The sequence below is a fragment of the Exophiala oligosperma genome (assembly GCF_000835515.1).
Source record: "Exophiala oligosperma strain CBS 72588 unplaced genomic scaffold supercont1.2, whole genome shotgun sequence".
Taxonomy (NCBI): domain Eukaryota; kingdom Fungi; phylum Ascomycota; class Eurotiomycetes; order Chaetothyriales; family Herpotrichiellaceae; genus Exophiala; species Exophiala oligosperma.
Genome location: NW_015622819.1, coordinates 3047597 through 3063819, shown reverse-complemented (window position 1 = coordinate 3063819; position 16223 = coordinate 3047597). Strand labels below are relative to the sequence as shown.

At 49.9% G+C, this 16223-nt stretch overlaps 2 protein-coding genes across 2 annotated transcripts; both read left to right on the top strand.

Annotated features, from left to right (window-relative positions):
• Window positions 1-4233: 4233 nt before the first annotated feature.
• On the top strand, window positions 4234-5754 carry PV06_02507 (uncharacterized protein; the record flags this gene model as incomplete). Its single annotated transcript, XM_016403202.1, has 7 exons — window positions 4234-4338; window positions 4407-4489; window positions 4582-4705; window positions 4773-4832; window positions 4909-4975; window positions 5041-5523; window positions 5720-5754. The coding sequence occupies 7 exons, from the start codon at window positions 4234-4236 to the stop codon at window positions 5752-5754; spliced, it is 957 nt and encodes a 318-aa protein (XP_016267099.1).
• A 6831-nt stretch (window positions 5755-12585) lies between these two features.
• Window positions 12586-15193, top strand: PV06_02506 (uncharacterized protein; the record flags this gene model as incomplete). The annotated part of the gene is made up of 3 exons (XM_016403201.1): window positions 12586-12889; window positions 12943-13273; window positions 13327-15193. The coding sequence occupies 3 exons, from the start codon at window positions 12586-12588 to the stop codon at window positions 15191-15193; spliced, it is 2502 nt and encodes an 833-aa protein (XP_016267098.1).
• Between the last annotated feature and the right edge of the window lie 1030 nt (window positions 15194-16223).

The following is a 16223-nucleotide window of genomic DNA, read 5'->3' as shown; positions in this document are numbered from 1 at the left end:
CCTCAAGTTGGCGCGAGTATAGGTTTACTTCCTCATGGACTTCGCATCTTGGATCAGCTGGGACTGTACAAGCCCATCAGAAAACTGGTCGCACCTCTAGACCATTTCCATTTCCGAAGTTTGAGAGGAGAAATAGTTGCGGAACATGAAGGTGTCGCCGATTCTTTCATGGCGAGGTAAGTAAGAAGATGGTCGGTCAGATGGTTCGGAGACGTCTTGTCTTTACGTTTTTTTTGTGAAGCAGAAACTGACACTCCTAGACACGGCTATGGCATGCTCTTCTTGGACAGACAAACCGTATTGAAGGTCTTGTTCGAAAATATCCAAGACAAGTCTAAACTTTTGACCGGCAAATGTGTCGTGAACATCAAACTGGAGGATGACGGGGTCACTGTAACCACGAAAGATGGATCGGTGTACAATGGCGACATCTGTATAGGGGCAGATGGAATTCACAGCAACGTTCGATCAGAAATGTGGAGAAATGCAGATGCCCTTTGCCCGGGTTACATCCCTGACACTGAACCAACATGTGAGTTTACTTGTTACTCTCCCTCAGATGATTGCAAGAAATCTAACATTGATAAAAGCCATGCCGTGTGACTATAGCTGTGTTTTTGGAATTTCAACTCCCTGTCCAGGCATAAATCCGGGGTCCCTACACTCCGTCTTCCGAGAACACAGTTCTTACCTGATTCTCGGTGGTCTACACCGTACCTATTGGTTCTACTTCTTCAACATTGGCAAGACGGTTTACAGTCCAAATATCCCCAGGTACACGAAAGAAGATGAGGCGAAAATCATCCAAGATCGTCTAGATGACGCGATTCTACCCAACCTCAAGTTCCGGGACATTTATAAAAACAAGGTCTCTTCAACTCTGACGGCTTTACCAGAGTATGCATTCCAAAAATGGCACTTTGGTAGAATCATGACCATCGGAGATGCCTCTCACAAGGTAAGGAAGAAGCAAATCGACTTTCCATGCACTACCCTTGTAGGAAACCAAGTAACTAACGACGCCACCTGAATACCAGATGGAACCTATTTCGGGACACGGAGGTAATGCTGCCATTGAGACCGCGGCAACACTCACCAACGCTCTCGTCAAAGCCTTGGCCGAAGTGAAAGGACCACAGCGGTCAATGTCGGCGGCACGGATATGCAAAGTGTTCCAGAACGTCCAGGAAACTCGCATGAAGAGAGTACAAAAGTTGATTACAGACTCTCACAACCACCAAAGGTTTGAAGCTCTCGAGGGTCAAATGGAAAAGATTTTGGCTCTTAACCTTCTTCCGTTGTCCGACACCGACGACGTATTGATGAATGCTTCCAAGAACATTCCCCAGGGACAAAGGCTCCAGATGCTCGAGAATCCTTTTCGAGCTCGCCTGATTCCCTTTCACGACGACCTCGCTTGTACCCCCCAGAAAAGAGGATGGAAAGGGTGGGCATGGGCTTTGTTCTTCCTTTCTTTATCTGTTGTTGGGTACTGTGGAATGCACATCTTGCCGACCCTGTACAGTGGAGTGCAGGAGAAAATGGTCGATATCCTGACGTCGTCAACTTTCTACCAGGGAACTCGTCTGCGAACACGATATACTGGGTATCCGGCGGTGGACGAGACTTTGACCATGTTGACGGTATTCTTCATGCCCGGCGTCGCCGGATGGGACTCCGCACACCAGACGCTACAAGTCTACTTCTTGTTCTCTCTATTCCCCTTGATCACGGTCTGGACGGTCGAGTCGTGCCGAAAACGAAACTTTTTATCACTTATCTCGTTGTGAGTTTTTCGGAACCCCACCCCCCCTACCCCTCTAAAAGTTTCCGCTTGTATGGTCAGAAGACCGGAGTACGTGCTAACATGGTGTATTCACTCGCAGTACAAGCCTCTGGTCAATTTACCAGCTCTACGGTATCGCGGTCGTGGCCCCAATATTCTACATAATGTACCTCACGGTATCAAACCCAGAGTCTTATTGGTGGCCACTATCCCGACCGGTACCGGAAAAATATGTCAAGACACTTCTACCGGCGGTGGTGTTGGGATATTTGATTCCCACTATACTCATGTTCTGGCCACACTCGAATGACGACCAAATTCGTCAAGGTTTCATTGCGTTTTGGCAGCCATCCCCTGTATACGTCAACATTCTGTTGTGGCTATTGGCGACGTCATACAATACGACCATGTCAACACAACGGGATCACAGCAACGTTGTTGTGGCCGCCGCTGAGCCTCCCGATATGGCACATCTCAAGAGATTGTATGCATTCTCATTCGGTGTCTCCATCGTCACACACTTTGGTGTACTGCTGAAGGTCATGTTCTCGGCCGACCCTCACCTTCAGTTGAGCAAGATATTCCTTCTCCCTCCTCTAGATCAGCGGTCTTTATCGGTGGTTGAGAGTCTCCACATCACCTGGCTAGTCGACTTTTGGGTCTGGACCATGGCAACCATGGCTTGGTGCTGTTTGTCGGTCTGGGATCTGAAGAGGGTCGGCTTGGCCGTCGTGTCTGTGCGAAAAGCCGCAGCTGCAGTTGCATTGGGAACTGTACTCGTCGGACCGGGAGCTGTGATATCCGCCTGCTGGTATTGGAGGGAGACGCAAATGGCCAAAACAACAATAATTCAGAAAGCTTCCACGGCTGCGTAGGATGAGATGCACTTGGGGGTCGCAGACATAATTCCTAAATGTTCAGATTCATCAAGAAAAAGAAAATATGTCCGGACGAGATGAATACAACGGATGAAGGGAGGGATGTACTAACACGAGTTGAGAGAATGTGAGAAGTTGGCTAGAAGCTAAGGCTAAAGGTTGACGGAACAAATGCTCGTGAGGAAACAGGTGGTAAGAAGAAGATGCTGCTCAGCGCGGGTCCATTATTATCATCATCAGAAAATGCCATGCTTGATTTTGTAGCTAGGTCATTTTGAACGCTCTTTGAGTAGCAAGTTACAATCATAGATTCCCCTTGGGCACCACATTCAAAAGAGCTGACTTTGCGCTGTCCATGGCCGAGGCAAACCCACTGAGCAGGACGTTGTAGTCCAGCGTCACCAGTAAAAACTTCATCCCCAACTCGGTTCGGGCTTTGATGCTATCGGGAGTGGTACCCATGGACCCGGAGATTTTCCCGCACCTTGCAGCAGCGTCACATATTTTCGTCAGGGCCTGTTGAAACTCCGGTTCTGGCCCGTCGACCCCGATCGATAGACCCATGGAAGATCTCAAATCGGCAGGGCCTATAAACACACCCGACACTCCATCGACGGCCAAAATGGACTCGGCGTTTTCGAGACCTTCGACAGATTCGATGATTGGGAGGATAGCAACACCTTGGTCTTGTGCCATGTCGTAATAAGTGCCCATTTGAGTACCTCCGAGTTGTCTGCCGAACATGGCGTTGAAGGGACCAAAGCTTCGCTTGCCCTTTGGTGGGTAGAGGGCATGGGATATAATGTGTTTCATCTCCGTGGCGTTGTTGACCATGGGTACGATGATCCCGGCGGCGCCGCTGTCCAGCGCCCATTTGATCCACTCGACGTCGTGAGATGGCACTCGGACGATGGCCAAACATTTGCCCTGGGACGCCGCCACCACACTGTGCACCAGACGGTTCATCTGTTCAGCCGTCATGGGGGAATGTTCCATGTCGATCATGACAAAGTCGAAGGTCTGCGCGGCGAGCATGGCGACCATTTCAGCCGGCACCGTCAGCACCGTGCCCAGCAGCGGTCGGCCGCCCAGTTTTTCATGGTGAGTTTGAAAACGCAACGTCTCCGGCTTAGTGAGGTTGCCACCTTTTTGGGAGGCCGATACTTGGTTCTTGTACATTGTTGCTGAGCAAACTTGAGGTGGCCTGAGAGAAAAGGGGCGAGGTGGGTACGTCTAGGACACGAGTAATGACCAAAAGAATACAGGGTTGGGGCACCATACCAGCAAGGTATCTATTGTATAATAACAAATAAGTGTCTGTGAGTTTCACTCGACAAAGGATTAATTAACACCGGGATCATCGTAGCAAGCCTGTGGTCCTACGGGCTGACAGAAGCACAGCCAGCCTCGGCCCGCGATCTCCGTGGCATTTTGCATACACCATGGAGAAATACTTCAATTCACTAATGTGCAAAAAATGAATACGTACCAAGGTACATAAATCAGGACTCTGTCTTTTTCGAATTTGCCCTTCAAGAAAAGGGTCATCATTCTTCTTAAAGTGCGACAATGCTCCTAGATCCGACTTCCGAAAGTCTGCCTAAACGCAGTGCTCTACCATCGATTGAAGGCGCTCCAGCTGGAGCTGCCTGGTTCTGGGGAAAGGATGATGAGGTACTATATTCTTATCTTCTGTTTACAAACAATCGTTTGGTGTCTAGAAAGTTCACATTCTTGTCAAGTTAGGACGTTTGAATCTTCTCACACCGGAGCGTGTTGCGGCCGCGGCCAGAATGATAAAGAGCGGAGAAGTGGTCAATCTAGAGTGCGTCACTTGGTCGTAATCGCCACCTTGATAGCTTCTAGACGAAAAGAAAAGTGCCTGTGTGCTAATTCAAAAGAATTGACGACATGTAGTTGGAGGGCCGACTTACCCAATCCTCCTGTGTTTGGTAGAGAACCATTCAAGCATACTATCAAACAAGTCACCGATCAGGTGTTTGACGATCTTTACGACATGAACACACAGAGTGGGTCACAGGTATGTTGAGACGACTCGTAGAGGTGTTTATTCTTTACAATTGCTTACCATCCATCCATGCAAACAGTGGGACGGTTTCCGTCACGTTGGACATGCCCATGGTGGAGGGTTCATCTTCTACAACAACGTAAGATCTCTCTCTTTTCTCTTTCTGGCCGTGCTTGGTTTCTCCGCTAACAGAGCTACCACGTTTTCCATTCTAGTTGAGCCCAGAAGAAATCAAAAATTCTTCACGTTGCGGTGTTGATGCTTGGGCTAACCATGGCATAGGTAAAGTCTTTCGTCTGCAGATATGCCGCATGTAAACGACGGTTTCTAACTCCAAAAATTGATAGTCGGCCGGGGTGTATTGATAGATCATTGGGATCATGCCAAGGGGAATAAGTACGACCCAAACACGACACATCGGATCACACTCGAAGATATTCGTGCCTGTGCGGAAAAACAAGGAATCACATTTCAATATGGTGATATCCTCATGATTCGATCTGGTTGGGTCGATACCTACAATAAGATGAATGATTCCCAACGCACCGCTCTTGGGAACATCCCTCCTGCGGAGTGCACATTTGTAGGGATTGAACAGACGGAAGAAATGATCGACTTTTTGCACGACAACTACTTCAGCGCCGTGGCCGGCGACGCCCCTGCCTTCGAAGCCTGGCCGACCAATCAATCTTGGTTTCACCACCAGTACCTGTTGTCCCTCTGGGGTGCTCCCATCGGTGAAATGTGGGATCTGGAAAAACTGTCAGAGGTTTGCAAAAAACGAAATCAATACACTTTTTTCTTTTCTAGCAGCCCGGCCAATGTCAAAGGTATGTTGCTAATTCTTTGTTTACATTAACCCCAGGAGGAACTTTTGTGATGCCGCAGCACTCGTGTTCTCTCATATCCACTATTGCTAACTATGTTATCTTGTATAAAAAGGTGGCGTCGGTAGTACTCCTAACGCCTTTGCAATATTTTAGTCTGGGAAGATCTCTCAGGCTCGGCTGACATGAAGTGATGAAGCGGGCTTGGTCATCGTAGAGGACGTGGTCAAATAGACAATGCCATTTTGAGAGCTTCTCAGATGAAGAGAACAAAAATTCGATTCACCTTTTTTCATGTCCTAGCAAAATAATGACAGTCACTACCTTAATGTATGCATTACACAACGTATCTCAGATGGTCTCCAGACCAAAAGGCTGGGACCATCGCTCCTGAGTCTTCTTTTGACAATATAGCAAAGACTGAGTCTGTGGCAATCCACTGGAAGGAGATCGAAGGGGACCTCGGGGGAATAGACCAAGACAGCTTTTTGACAAAAGTTTAGGTTAAAAAGTCTCCAACATATGAAAAAAGTCTGATCAACTACTAACTACTGATGTTTGGTCTCTCTTTATTACAGAGTTTACATGAATAAGACCCAAAAAACGGCACTACAGTATTTCCTTTTGGATCCATTCTGTTTGCATTACCGCTGATAAAGGGAAAAAACTCCCCTATCTTCGGTATAGCCTGACAAATGTGTGTGACGCGAAACCCAGGTTAACAAACTCAAGAATGTGGACCGGTTTCTTTCTCTCAGGAGAGTGGCGCCTTGTGTTCGACCTGGACCTGCTCGCAAGGTTGCTTCGCGTCTTGGATCGAGTCGGCGGGAGAAATGTGGCGAGCTGTTGTGCTGGTGGTTTCGTCTCCGAAAAGGCGACCGATCTCTTCGAGTGGCAGATTTCTCGTGTCAGGAAATGAGAACCACACCCAGATGGTGCCGAGAAAAGTGATGATGATGAAAAACAAGTAATAGTGCCAGCCGATTTTCTGGAACGCCGTGGGCGCAGCCTGGAGCCAGATGATGTTTGCCAGACACAAGCTCCCCATGCCGGCGGTCATGCCCTGGGATCGCAGGTGGTTGGGGAAGATCTCGCCCAGATAGAAATAGGTGGGACCATCCAGAAAGACGGCGTAGAAGAAGACATAGACGTAGAGCATGACAACGCCCGCGGAAAGGGCCGACTTGTTGGTGCCTCCTAGGTACACGGCCTGGATGGCTGCTTCCACGGTCAAGGCGCAGAGGCAACCCACCAAACCGATGACTATGAGGTGTGGCCTGGGAAGTCGATCGACAACGAGGACGGCGAGAATGTTGCACACGAAAGAGACAGCCAGCCAACCGGCCTGGAGATGAAGTTGCTGTTCCGAATCGAAGCCAAGTCCACTGTACAAGAGGGTTCCATAGTCTGTGAGTAGATTCGAAACATATTAGTAATTGTTATCTTGAAGTGTTTCGCTTTTGTTGTTTCCTGGAGGGAATAGGACAAAAAGGACCAGAGAAAAGTGTGAATCACACAAAAGGTGTCAGCAGACTTACTGTTTATGACCAGCACGCCGGAACTGATGAGCAAGAATGGCAAACCGCAACCGATGACCAATCGTCTTCGATAAGACGGTGTTTTTAACATGTCGAAAAACGAGACCTTGTGTTCCTGTTCCAAGGTGATCTGCTCCTTCATGAGCTGGAACTCACCCTGGGCGAAAGTGTCGTCGCCATCATGGGCCGCATGGTGAAGCTCGTGAACAATTTCCCAGGCCTTTTCGGCCTTGCCGCGCATGATGAGATAGCGGGGGCTTTCTGGGACAAATGGCAAAGAACAAAGGTGCAAGATGCACGGCAAGCAGCCCAGGGCCAATGGTCCCCTCCATTCGTTGCCGCCACCATTCTTATAGTAATAAAAGCCGACACCGACGTAAGAAGCAGTGACATAGCCGACGTTGATGAAAATTGGGTGGATGTCACTCAACATGCCTCGATCTTTAGGTGGCACGATCTCGGTGATCCAAAGAGGGACTGTGGTCAATTCGATAAAGGCGCTAGAACGAGAAAGAGTCAGTACACGCATAATAGACTCGGTTTCTGCTTGCTGTTGCAAAGAAGGGGGAAAGAAGGAAACACATACCCCAGGCCCTGGAAGAATCTAAACACGATAAACATTGGCACATTCACAGAACCCGCCAAAAGAGCGTTGGAGACCAAGATGATGGATGTTCCCAGTATGAGTGAGAACTTTCTCCCGTATCGATCAGACAGTCTTCCAATGAACGCCGTCCCGATGAATCCACCGGTGTAGAAAAGCCCGTTCATGGTGCCGATCAGGGCGGCGGCGTTGGGGGCTGTGTCCAGGCCCATGTATTTGATGAAGGAAGGCTGACCGAGGGTCGTCGCAATGATACTTCCTGCATATCCGTACGCCGCTGAGCCCCAAGAGACAGCGATGATGATCAAGACGGTTTTCCACGTGTATGGACGGCGCGCTGGAGCCTCCATTTTGTTTGGTCCCTTTTGTTTCCTGTGCGAAAACAGATATGAAGGAGAGAAATGATTTTGTACTACTGCTTGGTAAGTACTACTGAGGCGGCGGAGCAGTTCACGGGAAACATGAAGCTGACTTGCCCGACATTTATATATGCCCAAAAGATTGCTTACTGGAATGACCCCGTTGGCCAAGGAGTCCAAGGACATTATAGCTAGCATACAATTTCTCGGAACCGAATAACCGGAATCTGGGGGAGCATGCCCCAAGACAGTCAGTGGGTTGACCGGAGTTGAGGACACAAACGCGATCCTCCTCAGAAATCGACCAATGATGGATCCTATGGGTGTGCATACCCGAATATGAGGAAGTGGGTCGTGGGTCAAAACGTGGCTCGGGGCTCTACAGCCGAATGACCGGCCGAATTCATGGCTCTCCCTGCGCGGGGTCCCGGGGTCCCCAGATTGGAAATCCATAATTTCCTATCATGTGAATGGATGGCAGGAGTATGGATATTCTACAGAGGACGCATGCGGTTCTTCTTCTCACCGGAACTACTGCTGATAAGTACGGGGGGCTACGACGAAGCGTGTTTATCGTGCCGATCGTTTTCTGTCAATCTCACTGCTATTCCTAGGTCACACTTTCATAGAGTAGTTGCGCAAGGGAAAATAATGGCCTGGAGGGAGCCATGCGGCTGGTTTATATGCTACTTGGCACTTATGCATGGCTAAATTCAAGCTGAAGAAGACTATCTTAGGTCGACTCGACTGTCGAGATTGTTGTAATCTTACAATGAAACTCTCAAGCGACCTCTGTGTCCCGCGCAGAAACATAATTCGAGAATCTATCTGCCCTATGGAAGACCCTGCTGCCAGTACGTGGAGACGTCGTTCTCGCCGTACGCCGTGGGGCCCATGTCAAAGACAGAGACTCGCCTCATGTCCCGGCGATACTTTCCCTCGTAATCTCCGTGGGTGGCCCTGTGTAGCACGGCGCAATTGTCCCAGATGGCGACGTCGTTGTTGTCCTGCCAGTGGTGCACAAACTTATACTTGTCCTGTTGGCAATGCTCGAAGAGCTCCTTGATGAGTGCCTGCCCCTTTCCCAGATCCATGCCATCGATGTGGTGGCAGTACGAGGTGACGTAGAGATTCATCCGACCAGACGCTTCGTGCAACTGGGCAATTTTGTGTTTTGCCAGGGGTTTCGTCGCAGGGTCGATGTCTTTGAACAGTGGCGAGTCCGGGTTGGCAACTTTGCGGTTGTGGAACAGCGAGTTGCAGCCGATGAGTCCCTCGATTTCTTTCTTCTTCTCGTCCGACAGGTCGTCGTATGCTGCCCGGGAGTCCAGGTACTCGGTGTGGCCTCCGGTGCCCTTGGGCGGTAGTTCGACGCCTCGCAGAATCGAAATACCAGTCCTCCTAGGGTTGAAGGCTCCATCGGCGTGCCACAAGGCGTTGCCGTTAGCCGTGGCGTGGCGGTTAGGATCCTTGGTCGTGACAATCTGGTTCTTGTCGTCGAGGTTGCCGACGTCGAATATCTCGTCGTTTGGAATTCTCATGACCCGTCCGGCCAGGCGGTGGGCCCTGACGCTGTCGAGTTCACCAAATCGTCGGCCAAGTGCGATGGCAGAATCGTCGTCCAAGGCCGTTTTCCGAATGACAATCACACCGTACTTTGTCACAGCATCTCTCAATTCCTGAAAGAGTCCATCATCGATAGGTTGAGAGAAGTCAATACCCTCCACCTCTGCAGCAAATGTGCATCCGAGAGGAGTGATCTGGAGTCTCGTGACACTGGGCATGTTGACGGATGATTATTTTTGACCAACTCGATCGAATATGTTCTACTGTACAATGAAATGCATCAAGTTTAATATCTGATATGACAGTCGTGATTAAACCAACATCAACCCTAGTGCTCTTATGCCCTTCACCCCCCTCCACTCTCACAGAGAGTGTTCGGATATCTGGGGCCGAGCATTCCTTCTACCCGGAATGCTAGGATGGGTTTTGCCGTCATTCGAACCTCAGTGAGCGCCAAGGTAACCCTGGCTGGAAGTGACCCAGGTGAGGGTATCTCTTAGGACCGATCTACCATGCTGCACTTGTTGCACTTGTTCTGGACTAGACCGAGACTTGTCATGCCGGGTCAACCTCGACCGTAGGGTTTCTTGCTTTGCTGTTTGTCACGTTGGTAGCATCTCCATGATACTCAAGCAAACCTTCTACAATGCTAACTCGAGACGAAGTGGCCACTCATGACTCTGCATCATCATGTTGGGTCATCATTGATGGTAATTGTTATGACGTGACGGACATGATAAATGACCATCCAGGAGGACGAGACGCTGTTTTGCGGCATGCTGGAAAGGTGAGTGAGAAGATTTTATTGTTTGCCATAATTAAATGCTAATGATTCTAGGATGCTACGGAGGATTTCATTCCAATCCATCCATCCGATACTTTGCACAAACATCTTCCAAAGGGTATGTAATGTCGCATGAAAAGACTCTTCAAGGCTGAAAGTTGCGACTTAGAAAAGCACCTGGGCCCTGTGAAGCCAGATAACAAACGCAAGGAAGTCATGAATCATGTCCTGGTGGCGAAATCGGGTGATTCGAAAGACATGCCTTTGAAACTCTGCCAAAATCTCTTGGACATGGAAGCTCAAGCATCCAAAGTGCTGAGCGAAAGGGCGTTCACGTACTTCCACTCTGCTGCAGACTCTTTGGGCGCCCTCCGAGCAAATGAGAGAGACTGGTCCAGGGTTTCCTTCCGGCCCAGGGTTCTCCGAAATGTGGTTGATGCAGACATGTCTTGCAGGATTATGGGGCAAAGCAGCAGGCTACCAATCTTCATTGCACCTATGGCTATGATCAGACTCGCGGATGACGAGGGTGAGCTGGCCTTCGCCCGTGCAGCCAGCTCCCACGGTATACCCTACGCGATCAGTACTTACTCATCCTATTCGCATGACGAAGTAATGCAGTGCGTCAATGACGAAGGCCTTGGACGTATGCAAATGTTTCAACTTTATGTGCCCAGAAGACGAGAAAATGCGATTCAACTCATCCACAAAGCCCGTCGTTTGGGATTCAGGTCATTGCTTGTCACCGTGGATACTCCGGTTGTTGGGAAGAGAGAAGAAGATGACCGCTACAAAGCGCGGGTTGAATATCAATCAGGGGTGGCGGACACGCCTCGGACGGCTGACATTTCAGACTCGGACGATAAACCTGTCCTCCGAGGTGTCCACTCGTCGACATTGAACTGGGAAGACATCAGCTGGATCCGTGGTGCGTGGGGAGACTCTGGACCTATCATACTGAAAGGTATCCAGAGCGCCGAAGATGCTCTGCTCGCCTACCATGCTGGGGTCGACGGTATTTACCTCAGCAACCACGGTGGGAGACAGCTTGATTTCGCCCCAAGCGCGCTGCAGACCTTGCTAGAAATTCGAAAATTTTGTCCCATCATCATCGGGAAGTTACAGATTTACGTGGATGGAGGAGTGAGAAGGGGTAGCGACGTCCTCAAAGCTATCTGCTTAGGTGCCACGGCGGTCGGACTCGGGAGACCTTTCGTCTACGCCCTTGGTGCTTATGGACGCAAGGGCGTTGAGCGTGCGATTGAACGTAAGGACAGCAATTATGGACCACAATGAACCGTTGATAATTTGCTGACCCAGGTTGCAGTTCTGAGCGATGAGATTGAGACCACCATGCGTCTATTGGGCGCCAACAAGCTCTCAGACCTAAGTCCACACTATGTCAACACGAAAGAGCTGGAGCATTATCTTATCGAATCAGTTGACAGAAAAGAGGCGAAGGCTCGACTGTGAAAACCCTTCGGAGCGTTTCCGGAGAAAGAAACTGTTCACCATTGTCTCCACACGCAAGCGGTAGCCTCGGCTGGAAAAGGGGCTCGACACCTCGGAAAACGCGGCCCGGTGTTGCAATTTGGATGCCCTGAGATTTGGTGGCTCTGGGGACATCTCGTATTCATTAGTTTTGTCTCAGCTATCATTTGTTGAAGCATGTCTTGGTCGGCTTGCATTATCCGAATCGCGCACACCGAGTGAGATGTGAGCAATTGTCACCCTAGGCATTGCGAGATAGCAGCAGTACTGTTGTACTCCGTAGAAAGTCAACATTCAAATTGGGTTTGATCTGTTTGCTTGAGGAGAGAGGAGAATGTTGTTCGCCTGCCTAGAGGACCGCAGGTTTAGAAATAGTTATTCTAGTGCATCGAGGTAGCTGGTCACTGAACCAAATACTCGGTCTCCTGTCTGTAAGGCATGCAAGTCCCTAACCCGAAATCCAGGATCTGGTTCCAGCAAGATGAGCCGTGCGTTTCTCCATTTCCCCGCGCCAACGACCCTGTGACTCGATTGATTGGGTGGGAATCTGTGCTATGGAGTAGTTTGGGGTGGAAACACGGGGGTAGTGGAGGAGGACGAGGATGAATGGCCCAAAGGTGGTGACCCACGGAGTAAAATGTGGTATTTTGTTCTCTGAATCCCTAGTGACTGATCCCATTCACACTCTTTTGTCTTTCATCCTTTCATCCTTGACGCGAGCACATGGCGTCTCCATCCTCCTCTCAAGCGGCTTCACCATTGCCTGTAGGTGCGGATGCGCCCAGGCCGAAGCGATCGAAGCCTACCAACACTCGTTCTCGAGCCTCCCTGGCTTGTCACAACTGCCGTCAACGCAAGATAAAAGTGAGATGCTACTTGTGCCTGTGTGCTGCTGCATCGGCCCTCATTGACCGCATACTAAATGGCTTCAGTGCGACGTTCAAAACCTCCCTGCTGGGTCCAAATGTGCAGCATGTCGCAACTCCAACTTTGACTGTCGAGTCAACAAATTCTCAGACCGCAGGAAGTCAGTGAACAACGAATACCGCTTACGGTGTGTCTCACATAGCTAAATCTCAGCTCGCTTTCTCAGACATGGTTCTCGCGAACACCTTGCGGCGCTTCAGGACCAGATACGCTCACTGGAGGCCCTGGTGCGTAGGACGGTGCCCACGACAGACGACACGATGACAGTGTTCGAACCTCCTCATCATACAGAGAAGCCCATCATCTCTTCGCCCTCCACCGTCATCAGTGCTCCCAGCTTTCTCAACAATCCAAACCTACTACTCGGCGGCAATCTCACAGCTGTTGGTCCAGAACTGTCGCATTTTGACGACGTCATGCACTCTCATGGCGATGACGGTCGTGTCGCCCAAGAACGAACCATGACTGCCGATCAAGGCGTAGAGTATGTTCTCTTATGGATGACTCCACCTAGCCGATTGCTAACTTGGCAAACAGGCAGCACAATCAACCGATGGCATGTGTTGTTGCCCACTCCAGTGGCGATAGCTTCCCTCAGCAAGCTGCACCTAACGATGGTGGAATCAACGCCATGAGTTCCCATGAGTTTTCGCATTCAGGACATCAGGTCACGCCGCAGAATGCATTCGATGCAGTGCAAGCACGATCCCACATGAGCACCGCCAGTGGAGGCAATCAAGATAACGCTCATAAGACAACTGGCGTCGCATCGTCTCTCAATGGGGAAAGCAGTTCAGTGCAAGGGGATGTATTCTACGGTCCAACTTGTAACTTGCACGTATCATCCCCGTCAAATGTGGTACGAAGTCTGCCTCGAACTATTCTCTCTGGTCCAGAGGTACATATCGACATAGATTCTCTTCGACTGAAGAACATGCTCCTCAACAACTATTGCAACTTCCAGACTCTGTCCGTCAGCGTCATCCACCGCGAAAGCTTCCTATCACACCGCGACCGTGGTTTGAGATCGCAGCACTATTCTGTATTTTTGGAGAACTCGGTCCTGGCATGCGCCGCTCGACTGAGCACCTCCGCCGCCGTGCGCAGCCTAGCCCCGAGCTATGCTAAACGAGCCAAATCCGAGATAGTCATGGAGCTGGAGGACGCAAACATGGCGACGCTGAGGGGAATGCTGACTTTGAGTGACTTTGAGATGAGCGAAGGACGTGATCGAGTCGGTTGGATGTATTGTGGTGAGTCTTTCGCCGTGATTATTTTTCCGTCTACAATGCTTCATCGTCACCAGACTGACGGTCCGCGCGCGCCTGTCGCAGGTATTGCTTGTCGACTTATTTTCGATCTTGGCCTCCACAAAGGATGGACGGTAGATGGTCAGAATCGCGCCATAGATCACAATCTGGAAGACGACTTCAGCTCCGTTGCATTAGGATGCTTGGTGTACGAGACCCTCTGGAGTTTTTACCTCGGACGACCCGCTCACATAGCACTCTCAAACTTATCCATCCCACTACCTGCTGCTAATATCTTTGAGAGTCCGACACTGAAAGCTTGGTTTGAGTTGAGCCTTCCAATGTCCGAGATTACACTGATCTTGAACGGACCCTCGACTACGATGCACTCGGGAAGCATCAATAGACTCTGGGAACTCCACGAACATCTGACCCGGTGGTCTACATCCCTCCCCGCAGATATTGCTCTGGACAGCAGCAAGATATCCGCATTGGACCAAGCCGCATACGGACTTCACATGCAATACCTTCGGGTTCAGATGTTGTTGCATTCCATTTCACAATCCAACCATAAATGGAGTAAACAAGGTGATGACCAAGAAGAATCCGAGCAGCAACAACCAGCATCGGAGTCAATAGTGATGGGCAGTTGGACCTTCGAATCTTCCCGACGACTGGTACATTTGAACGCGATCAAGATTGCCCAGCTGGGGGCCACCTACAGACAGATATACGGCGTGGAAAACACCCCCTCGGTCATGCTGGACACCCTGTACGTTGCGGCGGCCACGTTGACCTCGTCGGCCCTGCTGGCGTCGGAGAGCTCGACCGTGGACGAGAACGACATATTCTGGCTCCGGACACTCGACGAGATGATGAAAGATTTGCAGGCCCACTTCAGCATCACCGCAAGGATGAGGAGCACTCTGGCCCGGGCGGCGAAAAGCTGTGCGTGGCTGGCGGACGTCTTTACGGACGACGTGCATATCCCATCGGGCATAGATGACAACATCAACGGCGAAGATGTCTCCTCCTTTGCAGGGCCATCCCACGGAGCCTGGGGGACCATGCAAGCCGCCGTGAATGACTTCATCTTTGATCCTAACCTTCTCAGTTACGTCGACTTTGGGATGCTAGATGATGATGGAGAATAGTTTCGCTCAGCACGGAAAAAGGCGTATGCAAGTCAGCAGTGATGGATTTGTTTTGAAATTCGGGTGGAAATTTCCACAGTGGTGAGTTTTTTGGTGTTTTGTTTTTCGAATGTCAAGATTCCCAACATAGCCTATACAAAAGAGTTCACAAAATCAACTTTCGCCTTTCTCGGGACAAATTCTGAGCTTTAAACACTGCAGTAGAAGTACCTTGTTCTATATATGAAACCCGGGAAGTGATCTACTCAAATGCTACATGCGTGTTTCACGCTATAGCCGGATAGAAATCCGAAAATGAGCGGTACCTGGAGGAGAGGTATCCATTGTTGTTCCTCTAGGATTTCCTGCACCCTGAAGGTATCAGAACTGAAAACTTCGGAGAGGGTTGAGCTCGGTAAATTGGGTATTGTCAGGAAGTGTTGGATCGAAAAGTTCAATCACTGCTGTACTTTCACGGAAATGACCTTTGCTTGCTTGGAATCTACCCACGGAAGGGGAGGTTGTCCTTGTAGCCGTACCGTAGATTCGGTCGGGTTTCTATGGACCCACCCGACCACTTTTTAAGTCCGACGACAGCCGTGGTCACTTACGGGGAGTCAGTGGCACAACGCGCGTGGAGTGACTTACAGTACAGTTAATTGTAGATGGACAGATTGGAAACAAGGTTTCTGGTCTTTGCTAGACTGTGATTGTAGCTGGGGAGCTGGTGGACCAGTGTCTATCCCATTCCATCTGATATCCGAACTACCCACACAGCCATACATGTGCCAACTCCGGTCTTGTCCACATCATATGATGGGAGGGGTCAAGTATATTGCATTGTAGGGTAAGGTAGACTTTCGAATTCAGAGCCCGGTCAGTTCTATCGCTGAGTGACTTTTTTAGTCTCCCTTATCACGACATCGTAAGGTTCTTGGATATCTTTCTCTATATGCTATAAGATCTTTTGCCGTTTCCAGAATTCACATTCCAGCACTCGAAATCCCAGCAGGACCAAGGTGAACGACCATTTCGCGCCGTTCAATACTCA